At 46.1% G+C, this 22,997-nt stretch overlaps 1 protein-coding gene across 1 annotated transcript in view; it reads left to right on the top strand.

The window, feature by feature from the left end:
* The window catches only part of nmnat2 (nicotinamide nucleotide adenylyltransferase 2), a 431,783-nt gene extending 410,000 nt beyond the window's left edge, over positions 1-21,783 (top strand). The window contains exons 7-11 of the mRNA XM_085982604.1: positions 9,736-9,780; positions 14,331-14,407; positions 15,021-15,122; positions 17,646-17,713; positions 19,931-21,783. Of these exons, the coding sequence (XP_085838730.1) occupies positions 9,736-9,780; positions 14,331-14,407; positions 15,021-15,122; positions 17,646-17,713; positions 19,931-20,033 (395 nt within the window). The 3' untranslated portion in view covers positions 20,034-21,783. The remainder of the gene's footprint in view (positions 1-9,735; positions 9,781-14,330; positions 14,408-15,020; positions 15,123-17,645; positions 17,714-19,930) is intronic.
* Positions 21,784-22,997: the final 1,214 nt, after the last annotated feature.

The following is a 22,997-nucleotide window of genomic DNA, read 5'->3' as shown; positions in this document are numbered from 1 at the left end:
ATGTCTGTCTGTCTGTCCGCTATACACTCAAAAGTTATAGAGCGTACCTACACATATGTTATATCAAAAGAAAGCTGATGATCAGGGAGTGTCATAGGTGTATTTACTTTTTAGTCAGACATAAATTTTTGAGCAGATGACCAATCCTACTGCTCATTAGCTTTGAGTGACGTGATGGTTGACCAATCCTACAGTTCAGTGACCTGATGGTTGACCAATCAGTGCGTCACAGGGGGAGTTTCATTCCGTGTGTGGGCGGGCCTAATCCTGCAGCCTCCCGAAACATCGCCGCCATTTTTTTAATACTGACAGTGACAGCACCAGCACAACAAACCCCCACATTGCGGCTCCAGCACAGTATCCCGCTCCCGCTCGGCGTTTCAGCAGGATTCTTGAGCAAAGGTGCAGAGAGATAACTTCCCTCCTCACTCCTCTCAACTTTATTCAAACCTCCAGACATTAACTCCTCAAGCAGCGGCGGCCGGCCGGAGCGGATCAGCGATGGTGCGCGGTGCGGCGGGCCCAATGGGCGGCCAGGGCCGGGGACTCGGGCTTTCCCCCCCTCGGCCCGGTCCCAGGGCTCGGCTCCGTTTGCGGCCGTGGGCCGGGGACTCGGGCTTTCCCCCCCTCAGCCCGGTCCTGGGGCTCGGCTCCGTTTCCGGCTGCGGGCCGGGGATTCGGGCTTTCCCCCCCCTCGGCCCGGTCCCGGGGCTTGGCTCCGTTTCCGGCCGCGCGCCGGGGACTCGGGCTTTCCCCCCTCGGCGGTGGATGAGCTGCCTGCAGGCCTCAGGCCTCGAAGCCTCGGCCTCTCCTCGCCAGCCACGCCCGGGCCAGATCGCTCGCCGCCATCTTTGATCATGGCAGCACTTCAATGTGGGGAAACAACAGTGCCATATTTGATCCTGGCGGCATGACAGTTTCCTCGTGCCACCATCTTTGATCATGGCGGCACTTCAATGTGGGCCCCAACAACGCCATCTCTCTCCTTCCCTCTCTCTCTCTCTCCTTCCCTCTCTCTCTCTCCTCTTCCCTCTCTCTCTCTCTATCCTTCCGCCTCTCTCTCCTTCCCCCTCTCTCTCTCTCCTTCACAGACAGACAGACTCACTTATATATATAAAAATTATTTTTTCTTTTTTCATTACAGCATGCCCCCAAGAAAACGTAGCAGAGTTGGACGCAGCACTTCTGATGCATACCGAAAAAAGGCTCGCATAGCCTCAGAGACTCCTGACCAGACTCAGGCACGTCAAGCTGCTGACCAGGCGAGACATACCCAAGCCAGAGCCTCAGAGACTACTGACCAAACTCAGGCACGTCAAGCTGCTGACCAGGCGAGACATGCCCAAGCCAGAGCCTCAGAGACTCCTGACCAGACTCAGGCAGGCCGCCAATAGACGCAGGGGCATTGCCAGAGCTGACATTTGGAGTCATTGGCTCGGAGCAGCCTTCTCCTATAGACCCACCATCACATATGAAGCCGACCCCACAGTCATCATTGGCAAGATGACCATCATTTGCCCTCACTGTGGCACTCTGAAGTGGGAAGGGGAAATTGATGGGATATGCTGCAATGGAGGAAAGGTTAAACTTCCAACACTAACAGCTCCACCTGAACCCCTACACTCACTTCTGTTTGGCCGAACTCCAGCTTCAACACATTTCCTCACTCACATCAGAAAGTACAACAACTGCTTTGCAATGACCTCTTTCGGTGCAAACAGAGTGCGTGAATCAGGATTTTGCCCAACTTTTAAAGTTCATGGACAGGTGTACCATACAGCTGGCTCTCTACTTCCTCTACCAAACGAAAGACCTCAGTTTCTCCAAATCTACTTCTTGGGTGATGACGAAGAGCAAGCCAATCGCCACAGGGAAGCTGCAGTTCTCCCCGCACAACAACACCAAATCAAGATTCAAACTTTGCTTGGGTTACAGGAGATGCTTCATCAGCAAAACCCATATGTAAAGAGTTTGAAAACAGCCATCGAAAAAACTACAAATGAAGACCTCAAAGTTGTCATCAAAGCTGACAAGACTCCTGCAGGTGAACATGAGCGACGCTTCAATGCTCCGACCACCAATGAAGTTGCCATTGTCATTGTGGGCCAAGAATTTGAACAACGGGACATTGTCTTGCATCTGAGAAGTGGTCCACTCAAAAGAATTTCTGAGCTTCACAGATCATATGATCCTCTGCAATACCCGCTTTTGTTTTGCCATGGGGAAGATGGATACGATGCCTATAACAAGATCCCACATGTTGACCCCAAAACTGGTGTGCCACCTACAGCCCAAAGACAAAAGATGGTGGCCTAGAAATTCACTTGCGTTTGCGCCCAATTAGGGGCGAAAGAGTGGGTTGCGCCGGAAGTTGTGCCGCGCCCGAAGTTAGGTGGGCCCTAACATCGGCGTTAGCCGGTAGTGCTGCGCCGGCACCGATGACGTCATCGGTGTGCGCAGTGCCCCGGTACCGCCCGAAACCACGCCGATCCCCATCTTCAGTAGCGGCCGCCTAATCCGTGGCGGCCGCTAACAACATCGGGAGACCGGGTCCTTACAGCAGCCTTAGCGGGGCGCTTTAAGGTGGAGGTGCGGCCAGCCGCTTTTTCGGCGGCTGCCTGCCCGCACCTCCTTCCCCGGCCTCCTCCACCCCCCCCCCCGCGGCATTGCCGGCTGGTTTCCGTGGAGCCCGGCACTTCTCCGTTGTGCCGGGCTCTTTTGCCGGCACTTCCAACGGGGCTCCGGCCGTTGCAGGCACCTCCCCCTTAAGAGAAGGGGGAGGCCTGCAGTACAGCAGCCTGCCGCACCACATCGGGTGGCGCAGCGGGACCGGCAGCGCTGAAATTCACTTTCAGCGCCCCAAGCGGGGCGGCCAAACCCTGGAACAGCGCCCGGTTCCGCTTTGGGGCGCTGAAAGTGAATATGGGGCGGGCACAACTGGCTCCGCGGTGGGCGCAAAATTTACGGCGCAAACGAGCTGGCGGGGCTATACCCAATTTCTAGGCCGGTATCTGCCATGGAATTCTATGCATATAGGCTGATGGAACGACAAACTGGTTCAAACCACCTGCTTCAGTGTGGAGGACTTCTCCACCAGTTCCTCACTGACATGTATGCAAAAATGGAAGGAGAGCGGCTTAATTGGTTCCGGCATAACCAAAATCAGTTGAGAGTCACAGACTACATACACTTGCGAGATGCTGTGGCCAATGATGGCAACACTGAGGACATTGGTCAACTGGTCATCCTACCATCCACCTTTGTTGGAGGTCCTAGGTACATGCATGAGCACACGCAAGATGCCATGACCTATGTCAGAAACTATGGAAGACCTGACCTCTTCATCACCATGACTTGCAATCCCCAATGGCAGGAGTTCCCACCCAAAGCTGGTACTGAAAGGCATGACCTCATAGCACGGGTCTTCAACCTCAAAGTTAAAAAACTGATCAAACTCCTGACTGTGGGCAGACTTTTTAGTGCACACCATTGCTACATGTACAGCATTGAGTGGCAGAAGAGAGGACTTCCTCATGTTCATCTTTTACTCTGGCTTCAGTCAAAGATTCACCCCAATCAAGTTGATTTCTTCATCTCTGCAGAGCTACCCGATAAGGACACGGATCCAATCCTCTTTGATGTTGTTGTAAAGAATATGATTCATGGTCCTTGTGGGCGACACAACCCTTCTTCTCCCTGCATGAAAAAGAATGCCTGTACAAAAGGGTACCCAAAGCCACTCCGCGAAGAAACTCAGCATGGGGATGATGGCTATCCTTTGTACAGGAGAAGGGGCAAAGAGAGTGGAGGTTTCAGCACTGAAATATGAATGCGGAATCAGCAATCTAGCGACTCTGGTCAACCTGGTCAGTCAAATCAGACAAGACAGCAAAGACAGACATTTGAAGTTGACAACCGTTGGATTGTTCCTTATTGTCCACTCCTATTCAGGCTCTTCAAATGTCACATCAATGTGGAGTACTGCCACTCAGTTAAGTCTATCAAATATGTGTGCAAGTACATCCATAAGGGCAGTGACCAAGCTGTCTTTGATCTTCAATGGGCTGGAGAGCAGAATAAAAATGATGAGATCACCACACATCTGATGGGCCGTTCCATCTGTAGCAATGAGGCAGCCTGGCGAACTTTTGGATTTGACATCCACAAGTGTTACCCCACTGTCACTAAATTGGATGTTCACTTGCAAAATGGAGAAAGGGTTTTATTCCGACCAGGACATGCCAGCCAACGTGCCGAGGAACCTCCAAGGACAAAACTTACAGCATTCTTTGAGTTGTGCCAAACGAATGACTTTGCCAAGACACTTCTGTAGCATCAGGTGCCCAAGTACTACACCTGGCAGCCAAACAAGACATGGCGGGCTCGGCACCCTGGACCAGGTCAGAAGGAAGTTCCTGGTCATACAGGGGTGTACTCATCGGATGCACTTGGCAGAGTCTACACGGTCCATCCAAACAACACCGAGTGCTTTCACCTTTGTCTACTCCTCCATGACGTTGCTGGCCCTACATCTTTTAATGACCTCAAGACTGTCACTGGCCATCTCTGTGACTCCTTTCAAGAAGCTTGCCGCAGGAGAGGACTCATTGAGGATGACATTCATTGGCATGCAACGATGACAGAAGCTGCTCTGTCTTACTCCGCCAATAGGCTACAAAATCTCTTTGCCATTATAGTTGCCCTCTGCAGCCCTTCCAACCCGATGCAGTTGTGGGAAGATCACAAAGACAGCCTCACAGAAGACATCTTACACCAACTCAGGACAGCCAACCCCACCATGGAGCTGAACTTCACTGATGCAATGTTCAATCAGGTATTGATCCTTTTGGAGGACAAGACTTTGGCATTGGCTGGCAAGTCTGTGACTCAGTTGAACCTTCCATCTCCCAATAGGATTGATTCTCCAGGTCTCAGCAGAGAGGTCCTCAGGGAAACCACCTACAATGTTGAGGAACTGACCACCTTTGTCACCGTCACTGAACCGAAATTGGTTCCAGACCAGAAAGAGACATACAGGTTGGTTGTGGATATGGTGGAAAACAATGCAGGTGGCATTATCTTCCTCGATGCACCTGGTGGAACAGGAAAGACATTCCTGATCAATCTTTTACTGGCCATGGTTCGCTCTAAGGGACGCATTGCACGGGCTGTTGCCTCATCAGGAATCGCTGCAACTCTTCTCCAAGGAGGTCGCACTGCCCACTCAACCTTTGCTCTCCCTCTGGATCTGACAACACAAGAACACCCAGTGTGTAACATTAGCAAAGGAACTGGTGCTGCTGAGTTACTTCAAAGGTGTAGACTCATTGTGTGGGATGAGTGTACAATGGCCCACAAGAGGGCACTTGAAGCACTCAACAGAACTCTTCAAGATCTGAGAGGCAACAATAGGCTGATGGGTGGCATCACCCTGTTGCTGGCAGGTGATTTCCGCCAAATCCTGCCAGTTGTCCCCAGAGGAACTCCAGCAGATGAACTCAATGCATGTCTCAAGGCATCCAATCTGTGGCCAGATGTGCACACAGTCCATTTGACCACAAACATGCGTGTTCTTTTGCATGGTGGCGAGATGACAATCCTTTGCGCAACTTTTGCTACAATTGGGAGAAGGAAAGTTGCCAATTGACAGCAGTGGTCAAATCACAATTCCTCCAGGCTTTGGCAGTCAAGTCAGAACAGTTGATGAGTTGATCTCTAAGGTGTATCCAGACCTCCTCAATCACTTCAAAGATCCCAAGTGGCTGTGTGAACGGTCAATACTTGCACCCAGGAATGATACTGTCAAAAACATAAACATGCTACTTCTTCAAAAACTCCCTGGCCAAGAGCAAATTTATAAAAGCGTTGATACTGTTTGTGATAGTGCTGATGCGGTACATTACCCCACTGAGTTCCTCAACTCATTGCAGCCTTCAGGAACGCCTCCTCACAAACTGGTGCTGAGGGAAGGCACACCCATCATGCTCCTAAGAAACATATCTCCACCAAAGTTGTGCAATGGAACCAGACTGGCAGTCAAAAAGCTCATGCCAAATCTCATTGAGGCTACCATCATCTCAGGCTGCGCCAGAGGGGAGGATGTTCTCATTCCTCGAATTCCAATGATACCAACTGACTTGCCATTTCAATTCAAAAGGCAACAGTTTCCTGTGACACATTCGTGGTTTCAGACCCGTTTCCAACCCGTCTCCAAGAGGCGGGATAGGCCCTTAAGGCCCTTAACAACCACTTAACTGCCTCTATAATCCCATTTTGAGAGGCCTTTCTGATTTTAACACATTTCCCCCATCCTACACGCCTCCTCTGGAACATGCCAGTTAATCCTGGCGGCCTCACAAGTGCATTGCTTATTAACAGCTGCAGCTCCACCATTAAAAAGCAGTTTTCACCAATGATCACTTGCAGGTGGCAGAAATTTGTTGTCTCAGGTCTGGGGGAGCTTTTAGCAGGCACACTCATTGCTGTGGAAGTTTGGAGTCTGACACCCATCTCCAGTGTGACCTGCTAGGAAACCCCTCTCCCCACCTTGACTAAGCGCTTCCTCAGCTGAGGCATACACCAGAAGCATGGTGACCATTTATTTCCTTTCCTCCTGGACATCCGATTCGGACGAAGACCAGTCGTGGCAGCAGCAGAACCCTGAACAACAGCAGCAGCAACAACGGGAGCACCAAGCTGCTGTTCACCCACCTGAAGCTGCACAGGCCAGAAGGCGCCAGCGCGTGACCACATTGCCGCCCGGGATGTAAGGGATGCACTCATGTTGGCCAGATTTGCTTAGCCTGCACAATCAAACACTTTTGCCTCGCACCTTCTTACCAGAGCATCGACAATGGACAAGAACCTACGGATTCCTATCACTCTGATCACCATACTGACAATTGCAAGTCACTCTAAGCCCTCAATGTGGAAGTCCCATTTGTGAAATGACACAGGCCACAACTTCAACAGTTTGCCATCAGAAATTTTTATCACAACAAGCAACTGATGACATTCAAAAATAAACACAACATAGCACCCAAGTGACTACCCTTGTGACTACTTGTGCATTATCTTCCTCTTATGTGTGCTCCTACGTGGTGCTTCCCCTGTGGCTTCAGCAGATGTGGAGGCCCCTTGCTCACTTTCTTGATGCTCCTGTCTCGACACCATTGGCAGCCGTCCTCTGGGATTGCGAACCTGTGAGGGCTCGGCAACAGTCTGCTGCTCCTGCGGCTGTGCAGGGGATGAGACGCCCATCTCAGTTGAGTGAGGACTCTGGTGGGGCTCTGACCGAGGGCTTTGCAGTGGCATGGTCCTGTGAGCGCTTGGAGAGGAGCCCCCACTTCCTTGTTGTCTGCCACCAACATCGCTCTCATGGGTCAGCCCCACTTCAGAGCTAGCAAGTGGCTTGACAGCACCTTGCTGCACTTCAGGGGGGCCATGAGGACCCGTTTCTGCACTGGAAGTCCTACTCTAGAGAACTTCCATGAAGGTCTGGTTTCTATGCTCAATAGCTGACCATAGCTCCTCAGGAGATGCCAGTCTATTCTGAACAATGACCATGTTTTCAACACTCTGGCGACTTAGCTCCTCCATGGCCATAGCCATCCTCTCCTCTACCATAGCCATCCTTTCCACGGAGGTTGCCATCCTTTCCGTGGTGCTGCGTTCATGCACCAATGCCTCCACAAAGGCTCTGCTCATGTTCGCGATGGACTCCTCCATTCGCTCCACACTCGCAGCGACCCTGGATACAAAACCTGCCAGAGACTCCTGCACCTGTTCCTGGAGTTCCAGCACCGCTCTCCTTTTGGATGGACCCGGAGACACTGGGTCGACATGCAGTTGAGCCAAGCTGGCGGAGTCCTGCGCCCTCCGACAAGGACTCTCCACTGCTGTCCCTCTCTCCACCATCTGCTGACGCTCACTTGTGAGCTGTGATACACCAGGTGATAACACTACTCTATCTCACGAAGGTCCCACCGAGGTGTGAGTGTCTGCGCTGGTGTTGGGTACACTGAATTCTGCAGACGCTGCGCCCTCAGAGGTTGCAGCTCCCTCTGAGGAGTCTTGAGGCTCAGGCTGTTCCTCCTGGACAGTGGGGACGGGCGCTCTGGGGGAGTAAAGGAAAGAGTTAGAGATGTGAGGTCAAGGTTACATGCACATTGAATAGTACAGATGATCATATGTCAATCTGTTAGAGCATCAGAATTATTAATCAGTGACTCATGCAATGTCAATGAGAGAGATGCCAAACTATTCTGTCACCAGTTTGCTGTGTTGCGCCCGTCTGTCCATCCCCCACTTGGGAATCGTCCTCGACACCGGCGATTTCCAGGGCCGCCTCCTCCCAGGTGGTGAGCTAGGCTACTGAGGGTGGCCCTCCTCCTGTCCTTGCTCTTTCCCTCTTATTGTGGGCTCTCTTTTCCTGCAATGAGGGACACAAGTGGAGTTTGAGTGAGAATGAAGGAGTGAGTGTAGAGAATCCATAGCATAGATGCTTAGAAGGAGACAAAGGGCCCTCCCTGTGTGTTGTAAGTTGTTGTTGTTGCATCACAGTGATAGAGTGTGAGGGCTGCATGGTAGAATAGTTAAGTGAATGTGACCATAGAGAGAGAGGCAATGGGTAAGGGTGCAGGGATGTAAGTGTCAAGTGGGATGTGGAGGAAGAGCAAAGCAGAGTGCTGGTGAGGAGAGGCGATGGGGATCAGATTGAGGGCGATGGGAAAGTCAAACTCACTTTTCCTGTGCGGAGAAGGTCATGAAACCTCTTCCTGCATTGCAGCCAGGTTCTGCAGCTCATAGAGATGGAGTTCACCTCCTGGGCCACTTGCAGCCACACAGCTTTAGTCTGCTGGGGTGGCTTTTTTCTCCCTGAGGAAGGGAAGAGCACCTCCTTATTGGATCTTGCTCCCTCCACCAGAGCTTGGAGGGAGGGCTCATCGAAGCACACGTTGGCCTGCTGGTGGACATAGTGGATGAATGAAGGGCTTACAACAATGGTCATAAAGTTTCCAGTCTCCAGAAGAAGCAAGGCTGCTTGCAGGCCTTAAATCCAGCAGCATTGATGACATCATCGGAAGCGACTTTCTGTATGAAAAGACTCATTGGGCCAGGGGTTTCCACACGCTGGAAATCAATTGCCCAATTAGGGGAAAATCGCACTTTTTTCCCACTTCACATCAGAGTCGGGGTCCTGACACGAAAACCACCTGACACGTCCCAGCCCGACCCCAATGGCAAAATCGGGCCTATAACATCTGATTGGCATAACTGTGCGTTCAGGAATATTAAGGAAGAAAACTGATTTGGTTCCATATGTCTAATAAGAAGTGATGCATTTGCTGTTTCATTATAGGTTTCCTACTGCAGCCATTAACATGTTATTGAGGTAGATCGATCTTTTAAAAGTGCTATAGACAATAGCAAATAGCACTAGACTATTAGAAGAAAAGCAATGGTAAAGGTCAAACTGTGAGCCCATCAGACCTACTGAAACTGGTCCACAAAGGAAACTTTAAATGCACGGAAATTGTTCTCCCAGTTACAGTTTTCTTTTGTAAGGGAAAGTAAAAGCATCTGAACTGATTTGGTGTGGTGTACAAGAAGAAGTCATAAAACCGCACTCTTCGCCCCAGGTATTGCTCTGCAGACAGTGGATTGCGGAGAAGTGATTTTATTTAGAGTGCTAACAATCTTTTAATAACTTTTAATTCTATGTCTTTACTTCAGATGAAAATGCAAACCTGGGCACAGCCATGAGATATGAAGAGATTGGTGAGTGTAATCAACTCCTGCTGACTTGTTTTTTTATAGTAGATTGGTAGATTTTAGCTCTAAGAAATGTTTCACGGATTTGGTTTTAAATATCGTACGGATGATATTTTGGGAGACAGTGACTCAATGTCAGCATCCTCCCTACAGCATTTCCCATTGGGTATCCATAGACAGCAAGCTAGCAAGGTAAATAAGGCCGTGTCACAGGTACCCGAGGTGGTAAGAGATGGTGTTGGCCAGTGCTTAGCAGAGCAGGAAAGATTCTACTGACAACGTAAACATAAGTGGTGTTGGCACTGCAGGTGGAAACGGTCCTACCTTTTGGCCATGAGCAGACTGAATGGTTGAAAGGCTTACGCCTGCCCAGTGCAGGCCATTAAAGCGGTTTTGCTGTCTCTGGTTTGCATGGCCCCACCGTTGTCATTGGGGATGCTTCCTCCACCAGCTAAGTACAGTAGTTGCAAACACTGAGTTTAAAGGTTTAATTCAATCCTCCTGCACTCACAGTGGGGAAGCTGCAATCCCTGTGAGTCCGATAATCAGGGCTCAAGGATGTCTCAGAGCGGCTGCAGAACATCTTGCAAAGGGAGGGTGAACAACCACTTGTCGTGGTGCATATAGGTACCAACCATATAGGTAAAAAATGGGATGAGGTCCTAAAAGCTGAGTATAGGGAGTTAGGAGGTAAATTAAAAAATAGGACCTCAAAGGTAGTAATCTCAGGATTGCTACCAGTGCCACGTGCTAGTCAGAGTAGAAATAGAAGAATATTTCAGATGAATACGTGGCTAGAGGAATGGTGCCAGGGGGAGGGATTCAAATTCCTGGGACATTGGAACTGGTTCTGGGGGAGATGGGACCAGTTCAAATCGGACGGTTTACACCTGGGCAGGGCCGGGACCAATGTCCTAGGGGGAGTGTTTGCTAGTGCTCTGGGGGAGGGTTTAAACTAAAATGGCAGGGGGTTGGGAACCTGAGCAGGGGGACAGAGGAAAGGGAAACGAGGATAAAAGCAAAAGATAGGAAGGAGAAAAACAAAAGTGGCCGTCAGAGAAATCAACGGTTTAAATCAAACATGGCCACAGTAAATAATAATTCTAATAGGTCTAAGAGCGTTAAAAAAACAAGCCTGAAGGCTTTGTGTCTTAATGCGAGGAGCATTCGTAATAAGGTAGATGAATTAGCTGCGCAAATAGAGGTAAACAAATATGATTTGATTGGGATTACGAAAACATGGCTCCAGGGTGGCGAAGGCTGGGAACTCAACATCCAGGGGTATTCAATATTCAGGAAAGATAGGCAAAAAGGAAAGGGAGGTGGGGTAGCATTACTGGTTAAAGAAGGGATTAACACAATTGTAAGGAAAGATATTACCTCTGATGATGTGGAATCTGTATGGGTAGAACTGAGAAATACCAAGGGGCAGAAAACATTAGTGGGAGTGGTATATAGACCTCCAAACAGTAATGCGGAGGTTGGGGATGGCATTAAAAGGGAAATTAGAGAAGCGTGCGAAAAGGGCACAGCAGTCATCATGGGTGACTTTAATCTACATATAGATTGGGCTAACCAAATTAGTAACAATACTGTGGAGGAGGAATTCCTGGAGTGTTTATGGGATGGTTTCCTGGACCAATATGTCGAGGAACCAACCAGAGATCAGGCCATCTTAGACTGGGTATTATGTAACGAGAAATGATTAATTAGCAATCTTGTTGTAGAGAACCCTTGGGTCGGAGCGATCATAATATGGTCGAATTCTTCATTAAGATGGAGAATGAAGTAGTTGACTCAGAGACTAGGGACCTGAATTTAAATAAAGGAAACTACGATGGTCTGAGGCGCGAATTAGGTAGGATTGATTGGGGAATGTCACTCAAAGGGTTAACAGTGGATAGGCAATGGCAAACATTCAAAGACCGCATGGATGAACTACAGAATTTATTCACCCCAGTTTGGCATAAAAATAAAACAAAAAAGGTGACTCAACCGTGGCTAACGAGGGAAATTAGGGATAGCATAAGATCCAAGGAGAGGACATATAAATTGGCCAGAAAAAGCAGTAATCCAGAGGATTGGGAGCAGTTTAAGATTCAACAAAGGAGGACAAAGGGATTAATTAAGAAAGGGAAAATAGAATATGAGAGTAAGCTTACAGGGAACATAAAAACTGACTGTAAAAGCTTTTATAGATATGTGAAGAGAAAAAGATTGGTGAAGTCAAGCGTAGGTCCCTTGCAGTCAGAATCAGGGGAATTTATAATGGGGAACAAAGAAATGGCAGACCAATTAAATACATATTTTGGTTCTGCAAAGGAGGACACAAATAACCTCCCAGAAATGTCGGGGAACATAGGGTCTGATGAAAGGGAGGAACTGAATGAAATCAGTATTTGTAGGGAAATGGTGTTAGGAAAATTGATGGGATTGAAGGCCGATAAATCCCCAGGGCCTGATAATCTACATCCTAGGGTACTTAAGGAAGTGGCCCTAGAAATAGTAGATGCTTTGCTGATCATCTTCCAACATTCAATGGAATCTGGAACAGTACCCATGGATTGGAGGGTAGCTAATGTTACCCCACTATTCAAAAAAGGTGGTAGAGAGAAAACGGGGAATTACAGACCGGTAAGCCTGACATCGGTAGTGGGGAAAATGCTAGAGCCCATTATAAAAGATGTAATAGCAGATCACTTGGAAAACAGTGACAGGATCGGACAAAGTCAACATGGATTTACAAAAGGTAAATCATGCTTGACTAATCTACTGGAATTTTTTGAGGATGTAACTAGTAAAATAGATAAGGGAGAACCAGTGGATGTGGTGTATTTGGATTTTCAGAAGGCTTTCGATAAGGTCCCACATAAGAGATTAGCGTGTAAAGTTAAGGCACATGGGATTGGGGGCAAGGTATTGACTTGGATAAAGAACTGGTTGGCAGATAGAAAGCAAAGAGTTGGAATAAACGGGTCTTTTTCCGAGTGGCAGGCAGTGACTAGTGAGGTACCGCAGGGATCGGTCCTTGGACCCCAGCTATTCACAATATATATTAATGATCTAGACGAGGGAACTAGATGTAATATTTCCACATTTGCAGATGACACAAAGCTGGGTGGACGTGTGTGCTGTGAGGAGGATGCCAAAAAACTACAGGATGATTTGGACAGGTTGGGTGACTGGGCAGAAGCATGGCAGATGCAATATAACGTGGATAAATGTGAGGTTATCCACTTTGGTGTCAAAAACAGGAAGGCAGATTATTATCTGAATGGCAATAGATTGGGAGAAGGGGAAGTGCAACGAGACCTGGGTGTCCTTGTGCACCAGTCGCTGAAGGTAAGCATGCAGGTGCAGCAGGCGGTTAAGAAGGCAAATGGTATGTTGGCCTTCATAGCGAGAGGGTTTGAGTACAGGAACAAGGATGTCTTGCTACAGTTGTACAGGGCCTTGGTGAGACCACATCTTGAGTATTGTGTGCAGTTTTGGTCGCCTTATCTGAGGAAGGATATTCTTGCCATGGAAGGAGTTCAGCGAAGATTCACCAGGCTGATACCTGGGATGGCAGGAATGACGTATGAGGAGAGATTGGGTCGATTGGGCTTGTACTCGCTGGAGTTTAGAAGAATGAGAGGGGATCTCATTGAAACTTATAAAATTCTGGCAGGACTTGACAGACTAGATGCAGGAAGGATGTTCCCGATGGTCGGGGAATCCAGAACCAGGGGTCACAGTCTAAGGATAAGGGGTAGGCCTTTTAGGACAGAAATGAGGAGGAATTTCTTCACCCAGAGAGTGGTGAACCTGTGGAATTCTCTCACAGAAGGCAGTAGAGGCCAATTCATTAAATATATTCAAGAAGGAGTTGGATATATTTCTTAAGGCTAAAGGGATCAAGGGGTATGGGGAGAAAGCAGGTACCGGGTACTGAACTTGGATGATCAGCCATGATCGCATTGAATGGCGGAGCAGGCTCGAGGGGCCGAATGGCCTACTCCTGCTCCTATCTTCTATGTTTCTATGCTCCAGTGTTGTAGCCCTATCTCTTGACCTGTGCTCTCTTTGAGCATGGCTTCCCTGCTTGGAATGCAGGATTGTGGAATTAAACCTTAAAACAGCCCTGCGCTCACAAACTTTGTTCACTCAGTTGTTTTAAAAGGGGATCTGGCTACTTTGGAAACCACTTGTAATATAAACAGGATAGTTTCCACAGCAATAGGACAAGGGGTGGACATTACAGGAAACAAATGTGTCTGTGGGCTAGTTAAAATAAGTAAAACCCTGTCTTCACATTATAGGCTCTCTCTCTACTGTTCTCCTTCTTTACCAGTCAGGTGCAATAAGGAAAGAGAAATAAATCTGGCAGAAAGGATTTTTTGGATTAAATGTAGGTGTGAAGGTGATTCCTAAAATTCCCCAGTAGTGCCAGGCCTGTGCTAGATTTCACCTCAGTGTTTTATTTGATTATTGCTAATTCTATGTAAATGCCTCACTGTTTGGATGACCCCCCCAATGTAAAGTATTATCCTGGTGTTTGTCTCCCAATCACTCAGAGCTCCGCATCTTGTTGCTGTGTGGCAGTGACTTGCTGGAATCTTTCTGTATCCCAGGTCTGTGGAATGAGGAGGATGTGAGTATCTCTTCCAGCTACAATCTGTTTCACTCTGTCTTTGTGTTTGGAGGGTTTATGAGGGATAATGGTTGACGTTGCTGTAAAGATTGCAGCATAGGTTTGGGCAATTTGTGCTAAAAGACTGTTAGGAAATAAAACCCTAACAATTACACCCAAAGAAAAATAAGTAAATAACAATCCTGCCTACCTGCAGGAAAATGTCTGGCCTCCACTTAGCCCCATCCCTGATAGCCCAGCCAAGGTCAGGAACTTTCCCCTGTGGGAAACCTCAGGCATGAGCCCATCTTCTGCCATTCAGATGTAGTGCATTGGTTCTCAATGAGCCACTTTCTGTCACAATCACTAAGTTTATTTAAAGCAGTGTAAAGTGGTGTGGTTCTTTAAGCTGGGTTTTATCCATTTGTATAAGTAGCAGACAAATCACTAAAAATGGGAGTGGTTTTCTTAGAAGTGTGAATTATTTTGTACCTTATGGCACAAGCTCTTTGGTAATCTGCCTGGCACAGTGTTAGCTGGTTACGCTGAAGCTGTACAAAAAGCAGTTTTCTCATTCTCCGAAGTGACGTAGGTCATCGGAACTGTAATTGTACTTTGAAATGTCTTTTCCCAGATGGAAGTGATAGTGGGTGATTTTGGAATAGTGGTTGTCCCACGTGAAAGCGTAGACACAGACAGGATCATGAATCACTCCTCGATGCTTCGCAAATACAAGGTCAGTACTCGCCATTTTACTGTGAGAGATTTTCACCTAAAATCATTGCTTGGTTCTTTTGTGATGTTTTTTCAAAAAATATTTTGCTGTGACGTGTCACGATGAAGTTTGTAGTCTGACATGTTATTTCGATAACAATATTCAAACAACAGAGACTGAAAACCACAATTTTTGATCTGACTTAACTGCAACTAAGAACTGACAGTAACTAAGGCCAACACTCTTAGTGATCCTGAGCCACAATGCAGCAGGTTCTATTTGTTTTCTGAGAAGCATAAAATTTATTATGCTGGAAGCGTTTTTATTTTGATTACTCTATTAGTAGGCATAACTTTTTGTAGCTGGAGACAACTATTAACAAGGTCAGTTATCTCATCAATTTGAGCATGGTGCTGGAAAGGCGAGTTGAAACTCAGATTTTCGGTAGTGTAATGTATGTACCACAATTCCATTTGTCTGTAGCGTGATGCACAAGGCATCACAACTGTATGGAACAGACTAGATGGGCTAGTGGGTCTTTTTCTGTCTGTTATTTCATATGTTCATATGAGCTTTTTGTGTACAAAGGATGGAGTGTTTCAGGTGATGACACTGTCATGTGTGTCGACCAAGCACGTCTGTGTTGTGGTCCTGGTGAAAGGACCCAAAGCCACGGTGGATGCATCGATCATTCACTGCTCACTCAACAGCAATTAATCAGAGAAAGCTAATACTTCAACATTCATATCACAACAGCCAAAGACTATGAATGTTTGTATAGTGGAATAAAAATTAACTAACGCTGTGCATGAACTGCTACCAGCTGACAATGTCGGCGGGCAGGTTCTAAGCCAGACAGAATGGAATATTTGAGACTCCTTACTGCTCTGCTCTGCTCCACAGCTATGAATGTAATATGGTATATTATTACTGTCACTTTAAGATGTTTGAAACAGCTATTATAGTTGCTAAGGAAAGCAAAACCAAATTAGTGCAGGCACATGGAGTAAAGGATGAAAACCATAAAATATACAGCCTCTGTGTTGCTTCTGTATTTAAATTTTGCTTTAAAATATATTCCCCAGGAGACATAACACTCACGTTGAATCTGAATTTTTGATTGTACAAGATGATATTTTTTGTGAGATGATGCAGCCCCTTTAACAGCAGGATACAGAAATTGTGGACGGTTACAGAGCTAAATTTGATCTGTTCCCCTTCCTCTTAATCCTTTTGTAAGGGGTGAAATGTTGTGCTCTGCTATAGTAGGAACTCCCTCTACTTTGTCGGAACAATGTGCTATTACCCGAAGCCTCAGAAGAGCACCCACTACAGGACCACGTGTGAACATTTCCTTTCACTGATTAGCCATCATTATACCCTGCCTGAATAAGAATGGCACTTAACACATCGAAATAACAACAGAAAATGCTGGAAAAACTCAGCAGGTCAGGCAACATCCATGGAGAGAAATTTGAGTTGACGTTTCGGGTCGAACCCTTCTTGCATTCAGTTGAAATTGAGTTAAGAATGGAACTTCACTTCTAGCCTTTAGAGATGTCAGAGAGAGGAGTGCAGGATGGATTCAAAACCAGGTCCTCTTCTTAGGCAGTCCCTCGGAACTGAGGATGACTTGCTTCCACATTAGAAATGAGTTCTCAGGTGACTGATGAGTCCAATGCGGGACCTACAGTCTCTGTCACAGGTGGGGCAGACGGTGGTTGAAGGGGCGGGTGGGTGGGGTGCTTGGGTTGACGTGCGCTCTTTGCGCTGCTTGCTCCCGGCGAAGAGACTCGAGGTATTCAGCGCCTTCCCCGGATGCTTCTCCTCCACTTTGTGTGGTCTTGGGCCAGGGATTCCCAGGTGTCGGTGGGGATGTTACACTTTTTCAAGGAGGCTTTGAGGGTGTCCTTGAAGCGTTTCCTCTGCCCACCTGGGGCTCTTACCGTGTCGGAGCTCCGAGTAGAGCACATTGTTTTGGGAGTCTCGTATCAGGCATGCGGACAATGTGACCCATCCATCGGAGCTGATTGAGTGTGGTCAAAGCTTCGATGCTGGGGATGTTGGCCTGAGCAAGAACACTGACGTTGATGCGCCTATCCTGCCAATGGATTTGCAGGATCTTGCAGAGGCAGCGATGGTGGTACCTCTCCAGTGCTTTGAGGTGCCTGCTGTATATGATCCATGTCTCTGAGGCATACAGCAGGGCGGGTATCACTGCTGCTCTGTAGACCATGAGCTTAGTGCCGGGTTTGAGGTCCAGGTCTTCAAACACTCTCTTCCTCAGGCGACCGAAGGCTGCACTGGCACACTGAGGCAGTGTTGGACTTTGTCGTCGACGTCTGCCCTTATTGACAGTAGGGTTCCGAGGTATGGAAAGTGGTCCAGGTCCTAGAAGTGAAAGGGCAAGTGTTTTAACCCCTCCCCAACAAACTCTTTGCTGCAACAATGACTGTAGAAAAAATAACGAACTCATGCTTAGATTCGGAATTTGCTTGTATCTTATATGGTAAAATGCAATTCATCTTTTTTTTTCTTAAATAGGATAACATCCTTGCTGTAAAGGATGACACTAATCACCCCATGTCTATTGTGAGTTCTACCAAGAGTAGGTATGTAATCTCCTTCTTACATCTGGCTAGCGATTGACTAATTTATAATAACAGTAACATGGCCTCCTGATAGTTCATTGAGTTTAATCAGTGAGTAGCTGAACCGTACAAACTAATAAGGTCCCAGTTTCCATTCTCAGTCTGGGCTAAGTTAGCTCATTTTAGCTGGGTTATGCCAGGGGCACTATAATTGGTCTGGTGTCCCTGGGTTAGGGAGGTGAAAAGCATCCACGGTTCCTGTTCCAGATTGTTATCCAGCGACTCCTGCTAGAACTGTGCATGCATGGATACTGGATGAGGGCAGGATTAAGCTTGGCTGTGATCCTCCCCACCCCACCCTCCTCCCCAGCAGTTGTTGGCCCTACCCTATACTCTCTGTCAGGGCTAGCACTTGAATAATGGCTATTTGGGTAAGGGTGGCTGGTGCCTGTGGAACCATAGCCCAAGAAGAATTCAACAGATCCAAGAAGGATTAACTAGTATAAAACACTAGTTAGGCTCAGCTAGCTGTACAGTGTGCAGTCCTGGTCACCACATTACAGGAAGGTGTGATTGCTCTCGAGAGGTGCAGAGGAGATTTACAAGGACTGCTTGCCTGGAGCTAGTGAATTTAGATATCGAGGAAAGACTGGATAGCTTGGTTTGTTTTCTTGGAACAGAAGAGGCTGAGGGAGATCTAATTGAGGCTGTATAAAATTATGATGGGCCTAGATAAAGTGGATAGAAGGACATATTTCCCTTAGCAGAAGGGTCATTAACAAGGGGGCATAGATTTAAAGTAATTGGTCGGAGGTTTTAGAGGGGATTTGAGGAGAACCTCTTTTCACCCTGAGGGTGGTGGGGGTCAGGAACTCACTGCCTGAAGGGATGGTAGAGGCAGAAACCCTCACCACATTTAAAAAGTACTTGGATATGCACTTGAAGTGCTGTAACCTACAGGGTTGTGGACCAAGAGCTGGATTGTGGGATTAGGTGGATTGCTCTTTGTGCGCCGGCACGGGCAAGATGGACCGAATAGCCTCCTTCTGTGCTGTAAATTTCGATGATTCTATGATAAAGGCACACGGGTGCGTTATATCCTGACTAGTCATTTGCTGCTTCATCCGTTGTGGAATAAATTCACTCAACTGCCAACCGTGGTTCAGTGGGCAGCCACACTTGCCTCTGTGTCAGAAGGGAGGGGGTTCAAGTCCCCACTACAAAGAGTTGAGCCCCATAATCCAGGCCGACATTCCCAGTACTTCATCTACCCCACAAGGTGGCTGATTGCCCCAGTAAGTCCAATCCACATAACACAGATCATTTTTCAAACGAGAAACGGCAGTCGGAAACTGAAAATCTCCCTTCACAACTGAGATCAATAACCAGGTCAGGGAGAGCTGTGGGTGAAAGCTGGCATCCTGCTCCTTCATTCACATTGCATCAGGGCTCCAACTCACTGCACCACCATGCCCTCTGACACACTTAAACCAGGTACAGCAGAGCCAAAAGTCTGTGTTTCATAAAGCAGGTTCATAAATTCTCTACTTAACTATGTAATAGCTTTTACAGTGCACTGCAAGCTCTGTTTAATTTCATAGGCAATGACATATTTATAGGTGATCTCGAAGAAAGAACAACCACAGTATTGCATCTGTTATGGGCACTTTAGACTGAAACGGTTTTAAATTTAACTCTATCATCGAACAGAATTTTTTAAGTAATGGCGGTATATTTTGACATTATTTTATTTCTATTGACTTCAATGGAAATAAAAATCAGAAGAGATGTAAAGCAGGCTGCCGATTCGCTATCACTCGTTTTACACTATCACACAGTCAAAATTACCCCATGTTATCCTGCGAGGATGACTTCATAAATGTTACTCTGTTGAGGCTATAGCACTACCCCAGGGTTGAAGGTTGATTAGTAGTGAATGGCCCTCATACAGGAGGGTGGGTTGCATAATCTGGTCCTTATTTATTCCTCGGTGGGGTGGGGTATCAAAGTCAAGTCCAAAGGAAGTGGACCTGAGGCCCTGGTTCCTGCTGCTCTCGGTTAGTAGACAAGTAAATGGCTGAGGGGGATTCCATCTCCCCATCCCTCTCTTTTACCCTCACACACCTCATTCACAAAGGCAACAAAACAACTGTGAAGTAGATGAGCAGATTTAGCCAACTAATTCAGATTGTTGCACCAGTACATTGTGGGTAAACATTTTTATTTGCATTTTGACAGACTGGCTTTGCAACATGGTGATGGCCACGTGGTGGAATATTTGAACCAGCCTGTTATTGATTACGTCCTGCAGAATCAGCTCTACATCAAGACATCTGGATAAAGTTCTCCAGCAAAGGCCAGAAAGAACAGCTTACAGTCTCCCTCTCAGTAAAACTGTACCACTGCTCTACTGCATACATATACAGAGCTTCTAGTGTCTGCCATTCCCACTGTACAATAAGAGTAGAAGCTCTACTGACAGAATGCACTGTATGAACTGCACAGAACTTCTCGCTGTCCACTCGTGTCTCTTCCTCTGTGCTGCCCTCTTTCTGACACTTGTGCTGACCTTCATATTACCGCAGAATACCAAGCGTCAGTATAACTATTTCCATTTTTTCATTAGAAGTAGAATTACGTACGTTTCTTCGTAGGAAATTCCTAACCTCTCTGTGCTGCTTGCAACTTTGACACAACCAGGTCGCCTGCCCTCTCTGGGTTAGCGATTCAGGACTTGCAGTTAGTAGCATGCCTAGTTCAAAGAACTGCTTCAATGCCTCTGTGTTTAATAAATGTGATATGCTCAAAAAATCAATTGTTTCCCAACAGGAACAAAATAAGAACTTGACAATATTGCAGGTATTCTTGACGTCACACAAAATTCATAGCTGCTAAAATATTCATCAATATTTTGATGTAGTTGAGGAAAAATAAATTTGCACCAAAGTTATTTTCTGTTTGGAGAGTGAACATCACATTTAGCCTCCTTTCCTCAAATTACATCATATAGAAATATGAGGAAAATTAAGTAGAATCTTTTTCACTATTTAAAAATAATCCAATATTTTTTGTCCAGGCGTCATCAGCAGTTTCATATAGAAACTTCAAAGAGTATTAATGGTGAAATTCAAAACAAGTCTGTTTAAAATCACACCGTGACATATGACTATATTTCATTTCTATGCAGCAGCAGAAAGCACAGAAAAATGATCAAACTGTGTGCATAAATCAGAAACTGCATGTTCTGTACTGTAATGCAATGCATCATTGAACAAAATAATTCCAGTTTTTGCAAGTGAGTATGTTATTATAATGTTGCAGCCACGAAGCCTTCAAGGAAGTTTGAGAACAGGATGGTGCTCATCTAAACAATCTGCCCATTTAAACAGTAGCAATATATTGATTCTCAAAAGTCAAGGGTTGAAGCTGAGAAGTTTACATCCCTTTGGGTAGAAGGTATTCCTTTACAGCATTGGTTACATTTTAAGACTGCTGGGACTTGGCCTCCAACTTCTTTCATATGCTGTTCCCTAGACTGCCTAAATAATTCAAACCTGCAAAATGTTTACCTCATGAGAACTCAGTTACATTGAGAGTTAACATCCATTTTACTCCCAGGGTTCGACTCTCTCAAATGTAATCCCTCTTTATTGTACGCTCGCCCTAATTTTGTAAAATATCGTTGCATTCAGTTGGCACTTGGGATGATATTTTATCAATATTTTGTTCAACTCTGCTCTGGGGAAACTTGTGTTCATATGTTAACATTGCTTTCTCAGTCCTTTAAGCTTCTTTGCAGAAGGATATCCAAAAGTATTTTCTTTTTCTTTTTCAGATTGGTATCCTAGGAGTAGCTACTGTTGGGAATGCTTTAAATGTCCTTGGTCTAAGTGAAGTTAAATTTGATTTCATTTGACTGTAAATCTTTTGAGTATTAGTTCAGCTTTATTTTCAGCTAGGTTAGGTCCAACTTGAAAGAATGATCAGTTTTGGAGGTTAGTCACTTAAAAAAAATTCTGAATCACATGAAAGGAATCTTGTGCAAAATACTGAAACTGACAAGGGAAAAAGGAGAAATAACAACAGAAAATGCTGGAAAAACTCAGCAGGCCAGGCAACATCCGTGGAGAGAAAATAGAGTCAACGTTTCAGGTGAAAACCCCTTTGTCAAGGTTTTTCGGGTTTTCACCCGAAACGTTGACTCTATTTTCTCTCCACGGATGTTGCCTGGCTTGCTGAGTTTTTCCAGCATTTTCTGTTGTTACTTCGGATTTCCAGCATCTGCAGTATATTGCTATCGTACAAGGGAAAAAGGAGATGTGGTCAAGTGAGCCAAGCTCCTCATCAGCTCAGACTCGAGCCCTAGTTTCCCCTCCCCTTTCAGTAGTCAAACTCTAAAACCACCAATCATGCATAGGTTCAAAGCAGTCAAATGTATACCTCCAAATCACCACAGCAAAAGAGCAGAACATTAAATGGATAGATAGTGTGGTTCTCTCCAAAATGACTACCAAGTCCATTTTAGAGACAAAAGCTGGTTCCTGGTTGGCTTCATTTCTCATTGTTTTACCTTAGCAGTAGCTTGATCTGACACCAGAGAACCTCTCTTTTTAACAATTGATTTTTTGATTCTGACTGTATCTTATTAAACTCTTAACATCTAATCAGATGACGAAGCTGCTGTTCAGTCATGTTGTCACATCATCAATTTTCACTACTCACGGCCCCCCTCATTCAGTCTTCTCTGAAAAGTCTTGCTATCATAAACTTTGTGTATTTGCAATTGGTGCAGATTCCTGTCGAAAATACCTGCTGTTTCTGTTAATGATTGCACAGAGCTGTCAGACATATCCTTTAATGTATAGTATGTGACTGATCTCTGTTCATTGTTGTCTAGTGTCCAACACCACTAGTAGTTTAACCTTTAATGTTGCACGCTCATCTCTACGCACAGATACTAGGCGGATATCATGAAAGGGTTCTATATCACCTTCCTGGTGTTTTCATTTTATTGTCATTCAAGAATAGTAAAGATTAGAAGTGAGATGTGTGGTCAATTTAAGAGCTGTAAATTATCTAAACGCATGCATCCAGGGTTCTCCAGCTAGTTGCCATTTTTACGAAAATAACTGTTATATAACGAAATGGTCTATTTGCTGACATCCAATTGGCTGAGATGCATATCATGAATTTTATATTTCCTTTAAGAAACAAATTCTAATTTCTCGACTTGAAGTTCTGCATTTCCAGAAGTCTCAATGAAATGGCACCTTTACATAAAACATATAAATTTATCGAAACATTG

This window comes from Somniosus microcephalus, chromosome 3 (genome assembly GCF_052327205.1).
Source record: "Somniosus microcephalus isolate GS21.2 chromosome 3, FLI_Smic_1.0, whole genome shotgun sequence".
Classification (NCBI taxonomy): domain Eukaryota; kingdom Metazoa; phylum Chordata; class Chondrichthyes; order Squaliformes; family Somniosidae; genus Somniosus; species Somniosus microcephalus.
Note: the sequence above shows the minus strand (reverse complement) of the source record. Positions and strands in the feature narration are given on the sequence as shown.